Source organism: Gadus chalcogrammus, chromosome 20 (assembly GCF_026213295.1).
Source record: "Gadus chalcogrammus isolate NIFS_2021 chromosome 20, NIFS_Gcha_1.0, whole genome shotgun sequence".
NCBI lineage: Eukaryota > Metazoa > Chordata > Actinopteri > Gadiformes > Gadidae > Gadus > Gadus chalcogrammus.
In genome coordinates this window covers 13128808-13149529 of record NC_079431.1, presented here as the reverse complement: position 1 = coordinate 13149529, position 20722 = coordinate 13128808, and the positions used below count along the sequence as shown (strand labels likewise).

Below are 20722 nucleotides of genomic sequence, written 5' to 3'. Positions count from 1 at the left end.
ATCATTGAATGGTGACTATGCATGAAGTTTGGGCACCATAATAGTACAGAAAGGACTTGTGCAAGCTGATCTTCACTTCCTATTTTGGTGACCAAGCTAGGCAAAGACGACTGGACATTGGGTCAAGTTATTTTAATTAATGTTGATGTGTACAATATAAGTCATATTTAATCTGTTTTGTTTTGTTCATTGTTGTTTACCCAGCTGAAATTATTGGTTAGTTTATTGTTTGTTTGCCCATTTTATTTTCCGGCACCGTTTTGCCTCCCGATAGCTGCCACAGGGTTTCTACAGCGTTCATACTGTTCCCACCTACTAGAAAACAAACCACAGCAGAAAGTGGCCACAAGATGGTTCAACCTTTATTAATTTTTATGTTTTTATTTTATCTAGTTTCCGGAGATCCATGTATTTTGTGTTGGCAAATATTCCATCTTATATTTGCAATGTTAATTAAAATGCCTTGAAGTAAACACACAATTTCGTTATTATTTTAAATCTCAAATAAGTTGGAGTAAAAGCTTAGATAAAGTAAGCAATACAATCAAGCTGATAAGGTAGAGGCACACATATGTGTGCATACTCACAATTGCCTAGACCGGAGGTCTTCAACAGGGGATCCGCGACCCCTAGGGGGTACTGCAGGGGGGTTGCGAAAGTTTTGGTTGATCAGACAATTATTTTATATTCCCCCCGCAATTTTTTCCACAAATTGAAATGTCTTTAAATACACATTAACATGAATCCAACACACTAGCCACGTTTACATGGACACTTTTGATCCGATTTCTAATCGGAATAGATCTATTCCTATCATGCGATCCGAATGGCATTTACAAAAGTGTCAAGCGTACATTCGTATGTCTCTCACGCGCACCTGACACATCAGGACTGGCTGCAACAATTTTATGCATTTGATTTTAGTGAAAGCCCAGCAGGAGAGAGCTTTTCTCTGCCTGCTCCTTCAATTAAGAAGAAGGACAGCACAGCGACTCGTCCGGCCTTTATATCTACCCACTCCAAACAATACGTATTTGGATGTTAGTGCGCAGCCAAGACTGTTGGGAGAGAGAGAGAGAGAGTGCTGTTATGTAAGGGATAATGTACAGAATGCCGGCCATTATCGGGGAAATAAGCGATCAGCAGAGAAATAGTCCACCAAAGACGTTGACGTCGCTAGCAACCGGACTCGCTGGGGTTGATAAGTTACCAGACTATTTCGGAGTGATAAGAAAGACACTAACAAACATCACTAATTTTCGTTTCCACATTTATGCTTTAAAAATGTCTATTTGAATAGCTTTTATGCATGATTACATGTAATTGAAAGACATTGATGATCTTGCCAGGTATCAGTTTATGTTATGTTTATGAATTACAGTGGCATGGCTACCCTACTCACTGTACCTTGCACATGTTTAAAATAAACACATGACTATATGAGCCTGTGTATTATTTGAATATCTTAGTCTTGAATGCAAAATAACAAGGTACATTTATACATGGCACTATAGGACCAGTTTAAGATAAAACACAATTGTATGCAATGTATAAGTAGGGGTTCCCCGCTCAATCTCTCCATCAGTTTGGGGGTCCTTGGCCTGGAAAACATTGAAGACTCCTGGCCTAGACTCATTTATATTTTTGGATTACACACATTGTACTGCTATAGTAACACTGCCACTGTCTTTTGCAATCAATCTCTAATTCTCTATCGGTTGGTACAGAGCATGTGGACAAAATAACAGTGAATTTCCATGAAAGTACTACAAAAGGTCTTGTGTTTATGCGAAATGCCGAATCAGCATAACAAAGCGATTTGGATAATTGCATCTTAGATATTTTAGTTAAGCAAGGGGAGGCGATTACAATGGTTGGACCACCAAGAACGGCAGTGTACCTTACATTTTTTCTGGTCTTTTTGAACTGCAGCACTTCTGAGGTTCTAGTCTCGTGAGACCATTTTTGGAAAACATTAAAATAATGCCTGGATCATTCAACGCTCACTGGAGGGAGTTGACCAACAAAGAGTACCACAGTATAGAGATTTTTTAACAATATAAGACTGTGCCCATATTAGGAAAGATATGCTGCCTATGGCTAATGATCATTGCTAAAACCAACCGTGAATATCAGGATGGTCTCACAATGCTATGGTGGAGGAACATTTAGAAGATACTCCGGCTAGGTGACAAATTGACAAATTGATCGGTTGGAATTGTTGATTAAATGGAGGCAGTGATGGTAATACACAGCTACACCTTCTCTACCATTACAAAATCTGTGATTAACGGGATAGTTCTTCTTTGATAAACCTCAGGGGGATAGGCCTTTGGAAGCCTTGGTTCTGACATTAGGCCAACTCATGGAATCTCTCTGTGAGATCAGTCGTTCAAAACACTCAAGGTCGGCTTTCAAATGTTGCGCTGATGGTCTTCTGTATGCTCAGTGGTCCTATTTCACAAATAATATGAAAGAAATTCAGCAAATTTAAGTTAGATCATGTTTTATTGATGAGAAAACTTAACACATGTCAGTGATACGCCTCATGCTCATGAACCTCTGGCCGCTCATCATCTCCCTGAAGCTCCTGTACTCTCCGGGCCTCATGTACATCATCCTGCCCTTGTAGTGAGGCTGCTCGTACATCAGCCAGTGGCCGTCCATCACGTGGCAGGACTGGCAGTCGGACATGCGGTAACGATCCTGGATGTTGTCACAGTCGTCCATCATCTCGTTGGACTGACCACCGAAGTTCTCCCTCTCGTAGATCTTCATCCTGAACTGGCCTCTGTGCTGTAATGCAGAGATTCAGAGAAACAGTGTAAGCTGACCTATTAGCAAACAAAATCAATTTAACAGGTTAACTTTGTTAGTGTAACAGTTGAACTGTTGGTGAGTTCTCTTACAAAGGGGATCATTCTGCAGGACCTGATGTTGTCAAACATCATTCCCATGCTCTGCATGCGGTGCATGTCGTTGTACTCTCCCCTCCTCATGAAGAACTGCTGGCCCATGTAGTTGTTCTTCTCATAGAGCATGAAGCAGCCGCTCTCCACCCTGCAGGACTGGCACCTGCTCATGTGGGAGGACATGTCGGAGCAGTCGCTCATGCACTCATAGGAGCGACCCTGGAAGTTCTTCTCCTCGTAGAAAGTGATCTGAAACAAAACATTTGTCAACCATGGTATATCATTACAGAACATTATGCTATTACTTATTGATAATAACAAGTTGGCTATAATATTTAATGTACAATTTATTTTTTATGTTATTATAAAAATAGAAATCAATGATTCATGTTAATATTTCTTTACCTTGCCCATCATGATTGTGGTGTAGGTGGTCTCTCAGAGATCGGTTGGTGAACTGATGCTCTACCTGTGTCAAGCCCCTACATTTATGCCTGAACAGACCCAAAGACTGCATGACGGCCCCTATTGTTCAAACTACTGACTCATGACTCTCAGTCAACATGCTGTAAAAGCCCATTGAGAAGCTTCCACATGTTCTTAACAAGGTTGAGCTAATTGAACGTATAGATGGATACACGAGAAACTTAAATAGGATTAAAACCCAGAATTGTTCAATTCGCTCAGATATTTTTGAATTATTTTTACACCATAGTCTTGGGAATACTTGATTCTGAAGGGCTGCAGGGCGTCCATTAATTCCTGATACATGGACACCTGTAGTTCCATTAAAAATTTCTGTTCAGCCTTCAAAACGAGAGCTGGTAAATTATTAAAATTGGATCTTTAATCAAAAAATGTATGCATATGCTATAGAGCGTATCTGTGTTATAATGGTTGAGACGAAAATTATAAATATTTACACTTTATGTTACACTTTAAAGAATAGAACGTCGCGATTCCCTTTGAAACGAATGTTGCGGTGATTAGTCTTCAAAACGAGAGCTGGTAAATTGTGAAAAATGAATTAAAATGTAATCAGACAGCACGATTATATGCTTCAGACCCTAGAGTATCTGTGGTATAAAGGCTGGGACAAATATCAAATTATAAATATGTACAATGCATAACGTTAGCCCTCTGGCTCATAGCTGAGTGGACTAGAAAACCTCCCGTTGCCAAGTCGTATCTAAGTTCCGTCCTATTTACTGGAGTGAACAATGTTTCCGTTGCATAAGAACCTTATGGGAGGGTAATGATTGTTCCAGGTATTTGTAAAACCATCAGGCGTTACCAGGGAAACTAAATTAGTGCTTGTGAAAAGCTTTATTTTGTTCTTTGTTTTTTATTTGGATCCCCATTAGCTTCATCAAAGTGGTTGCTAGTCTTCCTGGGGTCCAAACAGAGAGCAACAACAATTAAAACAAAAAATATTACAAACGGCCTTACCACCATGGACACGCCCGATCTCGTCTGATCTCGGAAGCTAAGCATGGTCGGGCCTGGTTAGTACATGGATTGGAGACCGCCTGGGAATACCAGGTGCTGCAAGTGGCGTCTGCGGGTGTCCTATAGGTGGCACACTTCCCCTGGCCCCTTCACGATCCCCCAGTGCAGTGATGAGGACACTATGATGTGGAATGTGCTGTCCTTCGGACGTAAAACCGAGGTCCTGACTCACTGAGGTTATAAAAGATCCCAGGGCACTTATTGCAAAGATTAGTGCTTTCCCCGATGTTCTGGTCCAACCAGGTTCATTCAATCTGGCCCCCTAATCATCCTCCTGTATTATTGGCTGACTCATTAATTCCCTCACTCTCCACCTCAAACTGGTGTGTGGTGAGCGTTCTGGCGCAGTTTGGCTGCTGTGCATCACCCAAGTGGGTGCTACAAACTGGTGGTGGTTAGTGAGGTCCCCCCTTCACTGTATAGCGTCTTTGAGTGTCTAGAAAAGCGCTTTATAAATTCAATCCATTATTATTAAAGTCACACTATATCAATAAAACAAGAATAATACAAACAACAAAACAAAACAAACAACAATAAACAACCAACTCATTCAAAAGAGATAAACAGTGAATGACAAGCAATAGGAACCGATAGTAATCAGGCACATTTACTGATCTAAATGGAATTCATAAATATTTTTTTTAAGCAAATATTTGAAAGAACATCTACTTTTGGTGAGTCTGATGCTAAAGGCGAGCTTATTCCAAGCAGAAGAAGTCCTATAGAGAACAGTTCTCATCATTAAATTTGTTCGTGGACTTGGCACAACCAGATGACCAGTGCTTACTTTACTTTGGATTGTAAAATGCCTGAAAATATAAATTAATGGTCTAAATTTATTTTCTTTGGCAAGTGAGTCTGACCATGGTATAAGCGGCATAATGCCCTTCGAGGTGTCCATAATGAGGAATTAATGGACTTCGCAGAGGCCTGCCTCTGGTTCTAGCGCAGCTTGCCCACTGCATCCGTCGGTCAACGGATGACAGAAGGCGTGTCTGACAGATGGGGGAGTGGTATTTGCTGACGGAGCCAAGATCTGATTGGCTGACGGATCCGTTGCAGCCTGAAAATGTACAATTTTCTCAACTTCTGAACGCAAGAGACGGAGCCGACGGAACGAACAAACCCACAATGCATTTCGTGATCGCCCCATGCAAAGTCAATGAGATCCGTCAACGGATGGATGCGGAGGGCAAGGGGTGTAAAGGCCCATTCACACCCTACGGTAAATACGGAACCGGACCGTTTCGTCCGGTCCCGGAGGTGTTTCGTCCGTAAATGGGTCCGTCGCCTCTGATATTACGAATTGGGAGTGCTCCGGGAGAACCGGAGCAATACCACCGGAAATCGAGGCGGCAGTATAGAGTCAAAAGTCAGTCAATTCGCGAAAATAGATAGAGTAGTATAATATCTGATATATATATATATATATATATATATATATATATATATATATATAGGCCTATATAGCCTCTATATATATATATATATATATATATATATATATATATATACTGTATTTGACGTTTTGTACTTATATTATACTATATACCTGACATTTTTATTTTATTGTTTATTGTTATTGTTCCCCTACTTTGGCAATGAGTTGTAACTGGTCATTTAACAACATTTTGAGGAGATAATCTGCGGGTTGGTGAGGGGTGTCACATGCCACCGCACACTTTTTGCACTCTTTTTCTGATGACACAAAGCCAAATCATCTCTACAGATGTCATGTTTGTGATTGTCGATGCCGTTAATTTGTGAAACGACAGTCACTGCCCTCTAGAGGATTTATTGCGTAACATCCATAACAAGGCTGAAACCAGACGGAGGTATGAAGGGTAGCTCCGGGGGCAACGTTTGGGGCGATGGACGAATTTCGTCCGAATCCGGACGAAATTCATAAATCCTCTAGAGATGATTTGGCTTTGTGTCATCCGAAAAAAAAGTGCAAAAAGTGTAAGGTGGCATGTGACACCCCTCACCAACCCGCAGATTATCTCCTCAAAATGTTGTTAAATGACCAGTTACAACTCATTGCCAAAGTAGGGGAACAATAACAATAAACAATAAAATAAAAATGTCAGGTATATAGTATAATATAAGTACAAAACGTCAAATACAATATATTTATATATATATATATATATATATATATATATATATATATATATATATATATATATATATATATATATATATATATATGTGTGTATATGTGTGTTTCAAACGTCCCGACTAGGCGGGGTATTTCAAACAAATGTCAACCTACGTTCAAAGTTAAAAAACAGCTCGATCATCCAACATATGTATTAAATTACACTTGTAACTAAGAGAACACACATGTGAGTTGTTGATCACATGTTGAAATTATTTGTATACATAACGACATCTTTGAAAAAGACGTTTAACTGAAAAGTGTTTCAATCGACCCGGCTCTCCCCTACTTCGGTGAAAGAAACCGGTAATGCGCATCCCTCTTCCTAGCAGCCGTGTGACAGCAGGGATTTTAAGAGCATCCTGCGAGGCCAAATTAAATGTGTGGGCAAAGCAGCCAACATGCAAAAGCTCCATCAGACCTGCAGCACGTACCATGTAGGCAGCATTAGTGACGATTGCCGGTTCCTTTGCTGATGACCCCCATTCACTTATGGCTTCCGTCAACAAGTCCGCTATATTGCTCCCTGTGTGACTTACGTTCACAGGAAACAACGGAAATGATCCATTTAAAATAAATAAATCTGAATCTAAATTTAATCGAGAACAAGTTAATAGCATTGCATTGATGAATATATATTTTTAACCAGCCATACTTAATACCCTGAGGTGTTCAGTCTGCTTCCAAAAGTGTGTATTCTGAATGGGTCTGTCCAGGTGAACCGGCTTGGAGGTGCGCCTTCCCATGCCATCCAGTGTTGAGTTGCCGATGGGCATCATGAGTTTCCTTACTCTGATCCTTCCCGGGATCAAAGACGACACATATTTTCCAAGGCTTTTGCAGATGATACAGCCCATGGTGGGGAAAGTACCATTCTAGCAGGGCTGGACTGGCCATCGGGCGTACTGGGCATTGGCTGGCAGGCCTTTTTGGGCCGACGAGGTTTACTTGAGGTTTACTTTTCCTCTTTTTTTTCCTCTTTTTTTAAATGGACCCGGCCCGGCCCAGCCATGTCACACAGCCGAGGGCCGAGGTCCGTTCCTTCCCTCTCGGTCGTGCGGGCTTTCAACTTAACCTGAAAGTTCAATACAACTTTGGCCCAGGCCATAACTCATTATGATTGGTTCTGGGCTGGCCCTGGCCCTATCACACACACAGCAGAGGGCCTCGGCTGTCAATCAGTCAATCAGTCACGCCACTAACTGACAGAAAAATGGAGAAGAAACGTAAAGGAGGCGCGGAGAATCTCTCTCTCTCTCTCTCTCTCTCTCTCTCTCTCTCTCTCTCTCTCTCTCTCTCTCTCTCTCTCTCTCTCTCTCTCTCATACTTTAGGGTGCCACTTTGACTTAATGTGTCATAATTTGTTGTGTTTTAGTTAGTGTAGGCCTTAATAAAAGAATACATATATTTTGCATTCTTCCTGTTGTTCTGTGTTCTTGCATTTTTTGCTGATTGTGAGACGGTTCAAACTGTACATATTATAAGCATTAGTAATTTCAGAGGGGATTTGACCTAGCTGCAAAAGTCTCTGCAATTATAGTGAAAGAGTGTATCCATTTTTTAACATGGTTACTCTCTTCCATGTAGGCTACTGCGCTTTATTTTAATTGTTGAAACAGCACAATATGCGGATATATCCTCTGGTATGTTGTGTGCCTCCGCATGTCGTATAAATAATCATAGTGGGCTGCCATGGCCAAAAATGCCAGGGCCATTTTTTGGTCCCAGTCCAGCCCTGCATGCTAGGGCCTTGCTGACGTCTTCTCGTCTGACCCTTTTTGCATCTCCACGGGTTATGGTCTCGTCCATGAAGGTCTTGTAGTCTTGGTAATACTGCTCGTTTCCCCTCAGCTTCCTTTCTAGGCATCCGAGACGCTGGATAGCACATCTTATCTGGTAAGTTGGGTCTGTCTTTCTTGAATAGCAGTGGCATTTCATAATGACCATCCTCCTTGAACCTTATGCCCTTTTCCTTCCTTGACAGGAATTTGAGGTCTTCTTGAGATATGTTGCTGCCTCTGAAGCTCTTTCAACAAAGTCAGATTCCAGCACCTTGAGGATAGCTGCAGTTGAGACACCTTCCTGTATCTGTGTTCTGCAGACGGAGTGCACTTCGCTTGTGAGGTTTGAAAAGGATGGATTACCTGGTATCGCTTGCTTCAGGATGACCTGGAGCATCACTCCAATCGCATCTCCATGATCAAGACATAGGTTGCTGTAGCCAACTACACTCCAGCCCACGTCGGTTCTCAGTGCAAAGGGCTGATTCTTTTTGTCTTTGGAGAACTGCTTGAGGACAGTTAGCCAACTAGCAAGCCTACGTCACAGCTTTGGTCTGGAGCTATCTCATCTGCGATGTGTTCCATTCTTTCACCGTCTCAGGTTTGGGAATATGATCTCTGTTTGCAGGTATGAATTCTCTTTTATAGGTCACTGGCTGAGCGATTATCTTGTCTGAATAAAATCCTCTTACTTGTAGACCAGTAAGTTTCCTAACTAACTGGTCTACCTGGAACATGACCTGGAGCATCACTCCAATCGCATCTCCATGATCAAGACATAGGTTGCTGTAGCCAACTACACTCCAGCCCACGTCGGTTCTCAGGACAAAGGGCTGATTATTTTTGTCTTTGGAGAAGTGCTTGAGGACAGTTAGCCAACTAGCAAGCCTACGTCGCAGCTTTGGTCTGGAGCTATCTCATCTGCGATGTGTTCCATTCTTTCACTCTCTCAGGTTTGGGAATATGATCTCTGTTTGCAGGTATGAATTCTCTTTTATAGGTCACTGGCTGAGCGATTATCTTGTCTGAATAAAATCCTCTTACTTGTAGACCAGTTAGTTTTCTACAGGACACAAAAGTATTTCTTGCAGCTATTGTGGAGAGCTTCAACTGAATTGAATCTTTCTTCAAGTGTAGAGCCTTTGCAGTGTCGTCCAGGAGAAAGGTTGTGTCACCCTGTGTATCCAGAAGTGCATACACAGGAATTTCCCGATCAGGCTCACTTGTGGCTGACACCCACACTGGGATGATGGTAGGCATTTGAGTGTCTTGAGGACCTACTGGACATGCTGGACATGCTGGAGGACCCTATTTCATGTTGCCTCACATGAAGTTCTTGTTGCCCTATCCTGTGATCATTCAATCTTGCGTCCATTTGACCTGTTACTTGATGCATCAGGCATTGTTGACATCCTTCCTTCCTTGGTGCGATCATCATGAGGCAAGTCGGGTGTTTTTTCTCACACGTTTTGCAGATCATTCTGTTTTTGCAATTATTTGAGGGGTGGCCAGCCAAAGCACAACATCTTTTCTTGCAAAAAAGGTCCGACTGTTTCATCCATGAATTTATAACATTTGTGAAGACTGTGCCCTGTCCTTTCACAGCACACACGGCTTGTGGCGGTAGCCCTTTCATCTGAATTTGCTGCTAATACCTTTACTCTAGGACCTCTCTTCCTTGGATCCTTACTCTTCTCACTTTCACTTGGTTTTAGAGCATGCAGGGATGTTATCGGGTTGACGAACTGGCTGAAGCTTTGGAACCTTCGACTATGTTCTTCTTCCTCCATGACCTTCCTATTCCATCTTTAGCTCAGCCAGGCTGGAAGTTTAGCAAGCATTTTCTTATTCTCGATCCAGTCATTATATTAACTCAAGACCCTTAATCTGAGACATGGTGGCCTCACAGCTGCGCAGGAAGTCAGAAAGTTGTCGTAGTTCAAAGCTACCTTTTGGATCTTATTTTGGGCCACGTATTACGCTTGTCTCTGGAGGCTTTGGCAATGAGGAATGGATTGCCATATCTCTCCTCTAAGATGGTCAATGCTGGGTGATAGGCCCACTCTGTGCCTAGCAGGAAATAACTCTCTGCCTTTTTTGCAACTCCACCCGCATGCCTTCGCAGGGAATATATCTTCTCTTCACCAGGTATGTTTTATCTGTTTCAGTCTCTGAAATTAAACCTTACAGTCGTTGAATCTGAGTGGATGCCGTTAAATGTTGATGGGCAGGTATAGGAAGACGACTTGCACTGATAAAGTCTACGAACACTTTCACAAGAGCTGCTGTGCTATCTTCTTGGTTCAGGCGTGGCATAGATAGTGATTTAAGGGTGATGCTTTGACAGGTTACTTTCCTGTTTGACTTCCTTCTTCTCCTCCTTCAGGGGGACATGTTGATGGAGCGGCGCTTCCATTTCTTCATCTGAGCATTCTTCTGAGAGTTTTTAGAGTAGGTCCGGCGAGGATCGTAACGGGTCCACAGTATCATGTCAGTCCACCCATCATCCCGTCAAAGATCCTTTCTGCAGGTTCCACTCGAGAAGTGAGTTATCATTCTTTGCTGTATAGAATTTGGTTGGCGGTGTGTCAGGGAATGACTTCAGTAGTTTGGCTAGCACAACTTTGAAGGGATCCAGTTTATTTATTGTACTGGTGTTCTTCGGCAAGTTGTTCCATAGTCTTGCCGCCTTTACAGCAAAGGAGTTTGCATAGTGTTTGGCCACAGACCTCTGGGCTTTGTTGTTCAGTGGTGGTACAATAGCCCTTAGCCCCTGTCGGATTAGGTCTTTGACATCATCCAATATCATTTGGGGCAAGGCCGTTTGCTATCTTCAAGTGTGGAGGATAGGAGATCAGCAGATCCAGTTTTTTCAAACGCTCCCTGTAGTCAAGCTCTCCGGAGCTGATTCTTCATGTGTAGTTACATTGGATTCTTTCGATAGCTTCAATGTCGGATATCTTTGACGGGTTACAGACAGGACAACAGTACTCCAGCTTACTCCTTACCATTGTCTTGAAGAGGGTGAGCATCAGAAACTGTGATCTATCCCTAAAAATGCTGAGGACCCAGGCTTGGGGGGCGGTATTGTCAATGAAAAGTGTGATGGCCAGGTGGTCGGGATGGAGAGGTCGCTGCTGGAGACATTGTGGATGTGGAGGCCAGTGGAGAAAACCAGGTCTAGGATGTGTCTACGGTTGTGGTTGGGAAAGTGTATGTGAGATGTGTTTAGCAGTTGAGTAACTCCAGAAAGTCCATGGCGTCAATACGGAGGCCGCTCCATTCGCATTCATCTTCTGAGTAGGTGGTGTTGTAGCTGTATGAGTTGAGGACTCTCTTGCTAGGGGCATCTGCACCATTGAGTAGACCTCAAATGACCTTCTTCTTGGTGTGGTCACTCTGAGCTTTCTTTTCTTCCATTTCTCTCTCACTAGAAGGCTAACAGGCTAGCGGCGGATCTAACAGGCTAGAGGCGGAGCTAACAGGCTAGTGGCGGAGCTAACAGGCCAGCGGCGGGGCTAAGAGGCTTGCGGCAGAGCTAATAGGCTAGTGGCGGGGCTAACAGGCTAGCGGCTAACCCTAATCTCAACATTCATCCTTTGTTAGGCAAATAACCATTCACGCTTAATCCATTTTTTAGCGCATCACTCTTCCAAAAGACTGGATCTCAAGTAGTGAGGGGCTCGAACAAAATACCGTTTCATCTCCCCTGTTTCCTCATAACACACTGAAAGAGCCTACAGTGTGAAAGGGTGAATCTGGAGTCTTGCCTGTGTGAAAATGATGATTTTGGAGCTGCATTCAAATTAGGGATGAACGATTTGGGGAAATAATCTAATGGCGATTATTTTGACCAAGTTTGCAATTGGGATTTAATATTTGATTTTTTTAAATTTGTGATTTATTTTGAAGTTCCTTATGTTCTGTATTATTCACGATTCAAGAGCAGTTCATATGCAGTCAACATATAAACTGCTCTTTCCTTTAGGCCAGGCCGATGTGCTGAGATGAATTTATATTATAACATCTTTATTAACATCTAAATACATATATTAACATATATTATAACATCTTTATTAACATCAAAATAAATAAAAATCGTACTGATCTCCAGTTAGTAACGTAAAAAAATGTGGCTGTATGAAAAAGTATAGCTTACATTAGTAATGAGTTCATGCAGCAGTTCGTTTGAGCATTGACCACTCAGCGTACCTTTCGAATCCTTAATGATGGTCTTCCACTGCAACTCATTGTGCAGTTCTTGGCCCTTTTCTGTCAGGTTATGAACTCCTCTGCCTCTCTTTGCCTCTTCTGAGGTAGTGAGGTTATCAGCTTCAGTGCCTTCAGTCGTTTGAAAAAAGATCTTGATATTTTACTCGGTTGGGTTTGAATCAAATATTATCTTTAGCTTAGTAATTACCTCAGTACAGTGTAGCTTGCAATATTTTTTAGGAATTTGTTTTCAGCTGTATTTATCTTAAATTACTCTGAGTGATGAACAAATAAACGTACTACCTCTTGCAAAGGTAAGCAACCGACACATTAAACACTTGCTAAGTAACAGCAATACACTTTTAAAATCACAGTAATACAGTTTCTTGATTTAGTGTAACCACCAATAAATGTAAGCTCAATATCAACACAATGTGAGTATCAATGCACTTCAATGAAATTAAATGAGAAAAGGTAGGTAAACATCAACTTGTATGAACATTTTACTAAAGTTTCAGTCTCTTGTGCACATAAGGTCTGTTGGTTGTAATCAACTGTTATATGAAAGATGCAGAGGGATAGGCCTTTGGATGCCATTGGTTCTGAAAGCATGCCAACTCTTGGTTCAAAACTCAGGGTTGGCTTTCAAATGTTACTCTGGTCTTCTTTATGCTCAGTGGTCCTATTTCACTAAAAATAACAAGCAAGAAATCCAGCAAATTTAAGTGAGATCATGTTTTATTGATGATGAAACTAACACATGTCAGTGATACGCCTCATGCTCATGAAGCTCTGGCCGCTCATGCCCATATCCCTGAAGCTCCTGTACTCTCCGGGCCTCATGTACATCATCCTGCCCTTGTAGTGGGGCTGCTCGTACATCAGCCAGTGGCCGTCCATCACGTGGCAGGACTGGCAGTCGGACATGCGGTAACGATCCTGAATGTTGTCACAGTCGTCCATCATCTCATTGGACTGACCACCGAAGTTCTCCCTCTCGTAGATCTTCATCCTGAACTGGCCTCTGTGCTGTAAGGCAGAGATTCAGAGAAAGAGTTTAAGCTGACTTATTAGCAAACAAAGTCAATTTAACAGTTTAATTTTGTTAGTGTAACAGTTGAACTGTTGGTGAGTTATCTTACAAAGGGGATCATTCTGCAGGACCTGATGTTGTCAAACATCATTCCCATGCTCTGCATGCGGTGCATGTCGTTGTACTCTCCCCTCCTCATGAAGAACTGCTGGCCCATGTAGTTGTTCCTCTCATAGAGCATGAAGCAGCCGCTCTCCACCCTGCAGGACTGGCACCTGCTCATGTAGGAGGACATGTCGGAGCAGTCGCTCATGCACTCATAGGAGCGACCCTGGAAGTTCTTCTCCTCGTAGAAAGTGATCTGAAACAAATAATTTGTCAACCATGGTATATCTTTATAGAACATTGTGCTATAACTTATTGCTAATAACAAGTTTGCTAAAATATTTAATATACAATATATTTATGTTCTTATATAAACACAAATCAATGGTTTATGTTAATATATCCTTACCTTGCCCATCATGATTGCGGTGGTGGTTTCTCAGGTCTCTCAGAGATCGGTTTGTGAACTGATGGTCTACCTGTGTCAAGCCCCTACATTTATACCTGAACAGACCAAAAGACTGCATGACGGCCCCTATTGTTCAAACTACTGACTCATGACTCTGACTAAATGTATTGTAGAAGCCCATTGAGAAGCTTCCCACATGCTCTTAGCAGGGTCGAGCTTATTTAACGTATAGATGGATACTTCACGGAAAAACCTTAAGAGGATTCAAAATGAACTTGGAATTTTTCAATCCGGTCAGCTATTTTAAACTCTGAGAGACAGAGTCAACACATGTAACCATACATTTTTTTTTTTTTACAATAAAGCTAGCTGAGTAGGGCTGTCTGGTGGGAGCCAGTCTGCCACCTCTCTTTCCTTGGCAGAATCCATGTGGATACTTCCGGCAGAAGAAATGATATCAAATAATGAAACAAATTAACAAAAGGTTGACATTAATATATCATGTATCACCAATAATCATGTAAAATATATACAGAATATATATCAATTAAAATGCCTCCAAGAATGTAATCGATTCGATTTCTAAAGCCCTCCCAGAAAAGGCATATGTTGATCTACAAGGCTATGAGGAGGACCCTTGTGAGTCCATCCAGATATTCAAGTTTGGTTTTTCTTTGAATTTGTCTGGCCTTAGCCAAACTGATAAAATTACTAAGTGTTGGTCTTGCTCTCTTTATCCATATCTAGTTTGAAGTAAAGCAAAACATATGCTCCTTTGCGAAAAAGCTTTTTTGTTGATTCCTGTAAATCTTTTACCATTATTCTGTCTTAATTGGGATGAACAGTTAAGAGTGCAGAAGATTGTGAAACTTCTTTGGGCCCCGCCATGTTTTTTCTTAATTCGATAGATTGCGGTATTCCTTGGCTATCATCAACAGAATCTCGCTTCCCCAAGTACCGGTTGGATCTATCTTTGTTTTTGTTTTTTTGAGGCATTCAATGGGGTCAAGGTCAGAAAGAATGTGCAGAAAGAAACAGTAAAATCAAGGTCAGGATGATCTCACACGTCTAACAGCTCAGTCTGCAAAATGCGTTTCCTCGTGTGTCGCAGCTCCTCGGTCAAAGCTTCTCTAGTGGCTGCTTGTTGGAGTTTACCACTTTGTCAATAGATGTACTTAAAACCAGGAACGGAAATTCCACCAAGAGCCCATATGCTCCGCCAGCAATCGCTGAATGCCGATTGTCCAATCGCATGGCCGAACGCACGCTGCGAGACACGCTCATTTCCATAAAGTTAATTGAAGTTCATCTTTTGTCACCTAATGCAGGACCTCGAGTCTGGCACTTGCCTCCCATTCACTTTGTATTGGACGGGTGCTTTAGGACTTGACATTAAGCTTTTTAAGCCACTTCTGCGCTCAAGACTAACTTTTTGATTCTACTGGTGCACCTAACCTTTTTTTTTTTGGTGCACCAGCACAAAATTTCATTGCGTCGCCTTTAACAGCATAACGTCACCTATTTATCGCCCTCTTTAACTTTCATTTAACGTGAATGTATTTTAAACAAGAATAATCAGGGCTCCAGACTAACTTTTTTAACTAGGAGCACTGTTTTCCCCAACTAAAAATTGTAGGGGCACAAACAGAACTTTTAGGGGCACACACCGTAAGTCAACATGCCATTGTATCAGTAATACATTTTTACATCATGCCATTGTATCAGTAATACATTTTTCACTGTATTACTGATACATATTTTGATAATAGATGCAGAAATAACAATGTGCGGTTTCAATTTCAGTGTCGCATTTTATTGTGATTCTCATCTATTGCGACTGTTTCCACGTGCGTGCACGTTTACGTTCGACGAGCACGGAAGCGACAGTTTCACGGGAGTGCGCCCGCTTGTCGTGCCGCTTGACGGGAAGCTGCGCCTCTTCTCTGCCCGCTCGCCTCTCCATTGAGAATGCAGCAGGCACGACAAACACCTGCCTTATTAAAAGCCCTTTATGGCACATGAAGGCCTGACCGGGTTCGGGTACCCGGGGGTACTCGACGGGTGATGACCCTCACAATTTGGATGAAACAGATGAAAAATAATGTACTGTGTCGGACACGGGTGCGGGTCGGGATCGGACGCCTGAACAGCGTGGGTCGGACACAGGATTTGCAATTGCAACAAGACTTCTCTGGTGCAGGATAAGTTATTCAGAAGCGACGCGGTAAACTAAAACCGTCAACAGTGAATTATGTTCTTTTTTTGCACCAGGCCAAACACAACATAGTATAAAACCCCGGCGTTCCATCTAATGTGTTTAAAGGTCCCATGGCATGCTACTTTATGAATGCTTTAATATAGATATTAGTGGGCCCCAAACACAGTATTTGAAGACGTTCCCAAAATTCAGCCGTGGTGCAGAATTACAGCCACTACGAGCCAGTCACACATTGAGCTTTCCCCAAACGCGCCATTTCGGTGTCTGTAGCTTTAATGCAAATGAGGAGGAGAGAGGTGGGTCAAGAAGGAGGTTGGGGGTGTGGTCCTTAGCAGCTTGCGGCCACGGTACCATGCGCTGTGTGTACAGTGGATGTGTGCACCTCCATACGATATTATGAATCACCAACGACTGCGTCGGGTTCTCCGACGTGTCTGGTTCTTCCACGTCCACATCAATCTGAAGTAGACTGAACCACGACATGGAGGAGAAAGGGATTGTTGAGTGCGGTTGTCTCCCGCCCGAGCCGCGCCGCCGAGGGACCACCGCCTCGGCAGCGCTTAGGCACCACCGCCTCCTGCAGCGGGCAGCACCGAGGCGGTGGTCCCTCGGCAGCGGGAAGCAGGGCTCAAGCGGGAGACATTCGGAGGCAAGAATGCCTTTCTCCTCCATGTTGTGGTTCATGTACCTCAGGGTTTCAAAGCCAAAGTTCCTTTCCCCCAATTCCTTCTCAACCATGGCCTAGATAACCCCCACGGTTAACGGTTAAGTGTACAACACTTGCGTTACAGTGTGTGTAATCACACACAGACACACACACACACACACACACACACACACACACACACACACACACACACACACACACACACACACACACACACACACACGCGCGCACGTGGCACTCGCACGGTCGTATCTCATTGGTGGGCCAAATTCTCTGGGCTGGCAAGGCAGAGAAAGGGGAGGTGGCATCTCCCCTTATTTCGACATACGGGGAAAATTCCAAAACGGCTCATCTTAGCTTCGTTTTTCGAATGCCTAGTGCTCGTTTTACACCATACAAAATGTCTAGCTACTGGGCTAGGATAGGAAGGCTAGGGATACTCAAATTAATGTTAGAAAACCTCAGAAAGTGACATTTTCATGCCATGGGATCTTTAATTTTCCTTCGGGTGCGGGGCGTGTGTCGATATCAATTTATAGTGGGTCAGGCTGGGTGCGGAATGTATTTGCGCTACTGTCTGAACACGGGTCAATGCGGTTTTAAGTATTAGAGGTGCGGGTTTGCAAAATAAGTCCCGTACAGGACTCTGGCACTGGCTCACTAGCCGCAAGTCGGAAGAACGAGTCAATAGTTTGCTCACAGAGACGTTTACGCACGCTTGATATCTAATCTCTATGACCCTCCCCCTCTACACATTAGCCGCTAACAGTGGCCATTCCCTATCCTTCTCACACTCATTGGCCTGCTGCAGATTCCGGAATCGTTGACGCGCCCTTCCCCCGTTAAATAAAAAAACAAAAAAGGGCACATTTTCAGTCACACAATCTTACATTTTGGTCGCAGAATGCAACCATTTGGTCACGGTCTGGAGCCCTGATAATGGTGCGTTCCAGGCAACCCTTAACCCGTGTTTTCACAACCTTCTACCTGTGCAAATGCCCTGGAACGGCGGGTAGTTCTCCCCTAAACAACATTGTGCTCCAACACTATTATTTATAATATTAAAACAATTATATATGATAATTGTATTATCATATATTTATAGGTGAATATGCTGCAATTTTAATATGCTAACTCCAAATTAAAGAGTCAATCTTTTTACCGATACACCCTAAATATAGGGTACAGATTAATAAAGGCCTGCATGAGACGCATGTTATCCTACCAACAAAAGTAGCAAAATATAAACCTGGTGTGCAAGGATCATGTTTTAAATAAAAAATGTGCTTATTAGATGGAAGACGGATCCGCGCTGTCCTTTAGGACAGATGGGAATTTTTACTCTGTTTCAGCAGCGCTGGCACTCAGGTCGCTCGCAATTTTAAACAAACAAGCTAGTGGTGCAACGGATCAACCTTCACGGTTTGGGACGCAAGTGATCCACGAATCGGCTCACTATGCAAAAAAATAAAAGTTGTGCGTTCACGTGCTCGTCGATGTTTAAAGGACAATTCCGGTACTTGGCACATTGAGCCCCCTTTCTGGTTTGTGTAGCCCTGTACAAAAGCATATAAGTTACAGAGCATAAAAAATAATTTACAGTAGGAATAACATGTGTTTTAAAAAGGTTTATAAATAGAGTTCATAATAGTTAAAAATGGTTGAAATGTGTGCTGGTTAAAAGCATAAATATAAAATGTAGTTTATTAAGACTATTTACAGTTAAAAGATAAATTCATATAAAGGTCTTTAAGTTCATTAAGTCTGTAAAACATCTGTGATCCGAGAGGAAAGTAGAGAAGAAGAAGCGTGTGTGTACGTACGTGTAAGCTAACCTGTTACCTGTCATATGTCAATCATTTCATTCCTGTTTTGTCTTTGGTTGTGTTAAGGCCTCACGAGTATGGAGTCAGTTTCCTGCCATAATTCAAACCTGAAAAAAAAAGTTTCAAAGGCTTGTAAGTCTGGGTTTGAAAACTCAACACCTTGTAAAAAAAAGAGATTATAACCTGAAAAAAAATAAAACTAAAATTCAAACATCTGTAAACATGATTTTGTGTTCTATTTTATCTTCTTCATCATTTTCACCAACACATTTTCAAAGTTCAAACAATTTTACCAGCGCATTTGCAGAGTTTCAAATCTGGCACTGTTCTAACAGTGTATTTCATTGTTGCCCGGTTTTGAAACCTTGTAAATGGGATTCTGCAAACAGGTGTTCATACATTGAGAAATACGTTTTGAAAGGTTGAATATTTAGTTTTAAAAACTTGTAAACTGAACTGACTTTTCAGCACTGACTTTTCAGAGATTTGACCACACAGGCGCAAGCTTCGAGTCACGTGAATATTGGCAGTGTTCTGACGCTGTCATGCCAAATTTGTACCGGCTGCCAAATTTGTACCGGGCGCGTCATCCATACGTAATCCATTCCAAACCCTGCCTGACAACAGATGATCGCATCGTCCGTTGCCTGGCAACGGACGATCGCGTCGAACGACGTGAAAGGTTCACGGACATTCGCGAACCTTCTATCTAGCGATCCGTTATCTGTATTGTGCTATTTCGTCCTTGACCTGCTTTAAACACTCAGTTTACTTGCTAAATTTGATTAAACAATTAAATACAATACAAATATAAAGTAAAAACAAGTGTTATCTAGCGATCCGTTTTCTGTATTATGTTATTTTGTCTTTGGCAACATGAGCGCGAATGTTTTTTGAAACCCGCTTTAAACACTCAGTTTACTAGCTAAATTTGATTAAACAATTAAATACAATACAAATATAAAGTAAAAACAAGTGTTTTTACTTTATATTTGGACGACGCGATCATCTGTTGCCAGGCAGGTTTGGATGGATACGTATGGATGACGCGCCCGGTACAAATTTGGCAGCCGGTACAAATTTGGCATGACAACGCCACTCGTTTTGAAACTCCTGACAGTCGAATCTGAAAAAAAAAAAAAACGTTCCTGGGGGCGGGACCATTTAGCTCTAAACCTATTGGTTGCTCTCGGCTGACGTACATTCCAATCACATGTGCCGTTCACCGGGCTGTGCGTGATTGACAGTGCTCTGCCGATGACACGAATAACAAGCGACTTTCGCGGTTGATTTTGATTTCCATTTTCTGGAACCATGACTGTTTCCCAAAGTGAAGGCTGCAGCCTTGCTAGGACACGTCCTTGCTAGTCGCGTCCTATGGAGATGAGACTATGGTTCTAGAAAATGGAAATCAAAATCAACCTCGAAAGTCGCTTGTTATTCGTGTCATCGGCAGAGCACTGTCAATCACGCACAGCCCGGTGAACGGCACATGTGATTGGAATGTACGTCAGCCGAGAGCAACCAATAGGTTTAGAGCTAAATGGTCCCGCCCCCAGGAACGTTTTTTTTTTTTTCAGATTCGACTGTCAGGAGTTTCAAAAAGAGTGGCGTCAGAACACTGCCAATATTCACGTGATTCAAAGCTTGCGCCTGTGTGGACAAATCTCTGAAAAGTCAGTGCTGAAAAGTCAGTTCTGAAAAAATACGTTGCAATGTCATAAACGTACACCTTTACAAGTTTTTAAAACTAAATATTCAACCTTTCAAAACGTATTTCTCAATGTATGAACACCTGTTTGCAGAATCCCATTTACAAGGTTTCAAAACCGGGCAACAATGAAATACACTGTTAGAACAGTGCCAGATTTGAAACTCTGCAAATGCGC

At 42.3% G+C, this 20722-nt stretch overlaps 2 protein-coding genes and 1 pseudogene across 2 annotated transcripts; 1 reads left to right on the top strand and 2 right to left on the bottom strand.

Annotated features, from left to right (window-relative positions):
- Positions 1 to 2523: 2523 nt before the first annotated feature.
- Positions 2524 to 3329, bottom strand: LOC130373468 (gamma-crystallin M1-like). Its single transcript, XM_056579988.1, has 3 exons — positions 3318 to 3329; positions 2910 to 3161; positions 2524 to 2796 (listed from the first exon to the last, which is right to left on the bottom strand). The coding sequence occupies exons 1-3, from the start codon at positions 3327 to 3329 to the stop codon at positions 2524 to 2526; spliced, it is 537 nt and encodes a 178-aa protein (XP_056435963.1).
- A 1018-nt stretch (positions 3330 to 4347) lies between these two features.
- LOC130373921 (5S ribosomal RNA) lies at positions 4348 to 4466 on the top strand (annotated as a pseudogene).
- Positions 4467 to 13328: 8862 nt separating this feature from the next.
- On the bottom strand, positions 13329 to 14134 carry LOC130373466 (gamma-crystallin M1-like). Its single transcript, XM_056579986.1, has 3 exons — positions 14123 to 14134; positions 13718 to 13969; positions 13329 to 13604 (listed from the first exon to the last, which is right to left on the bottom strand). The coding sequence occupies exons 1-3, from the start codon at positions 14132 to 14134 to the stop codon at positions 13329 to 13331; spliced, it is 540 nt and encodes a 179-aa protein (XP_056435961.1).
- Positions 14135 to 20722: the final 6588 nt, after the last annotated feature.

Coding starts and splice junctions, on each gene's coding strand:
- LOC130373468 (XM_056579988.1), bottom strand. Junction 2,797..2,909: donor CCTGCAGAATGATCCCCTTT/GTAAGAGAACTC, acceptor TCTGCATTACAG/CACAGAGGCCAGTTCAGGAT.
- LOC130373466 (XM_056579986.1), bottom strand. Junction 13,605..13,717: donor CCTGCAGAATGATCCCCTTT/GTAAGATAACTC, acceptor TCTGCCTTACAG/CACAGAGGCCAGTTCAGGAT.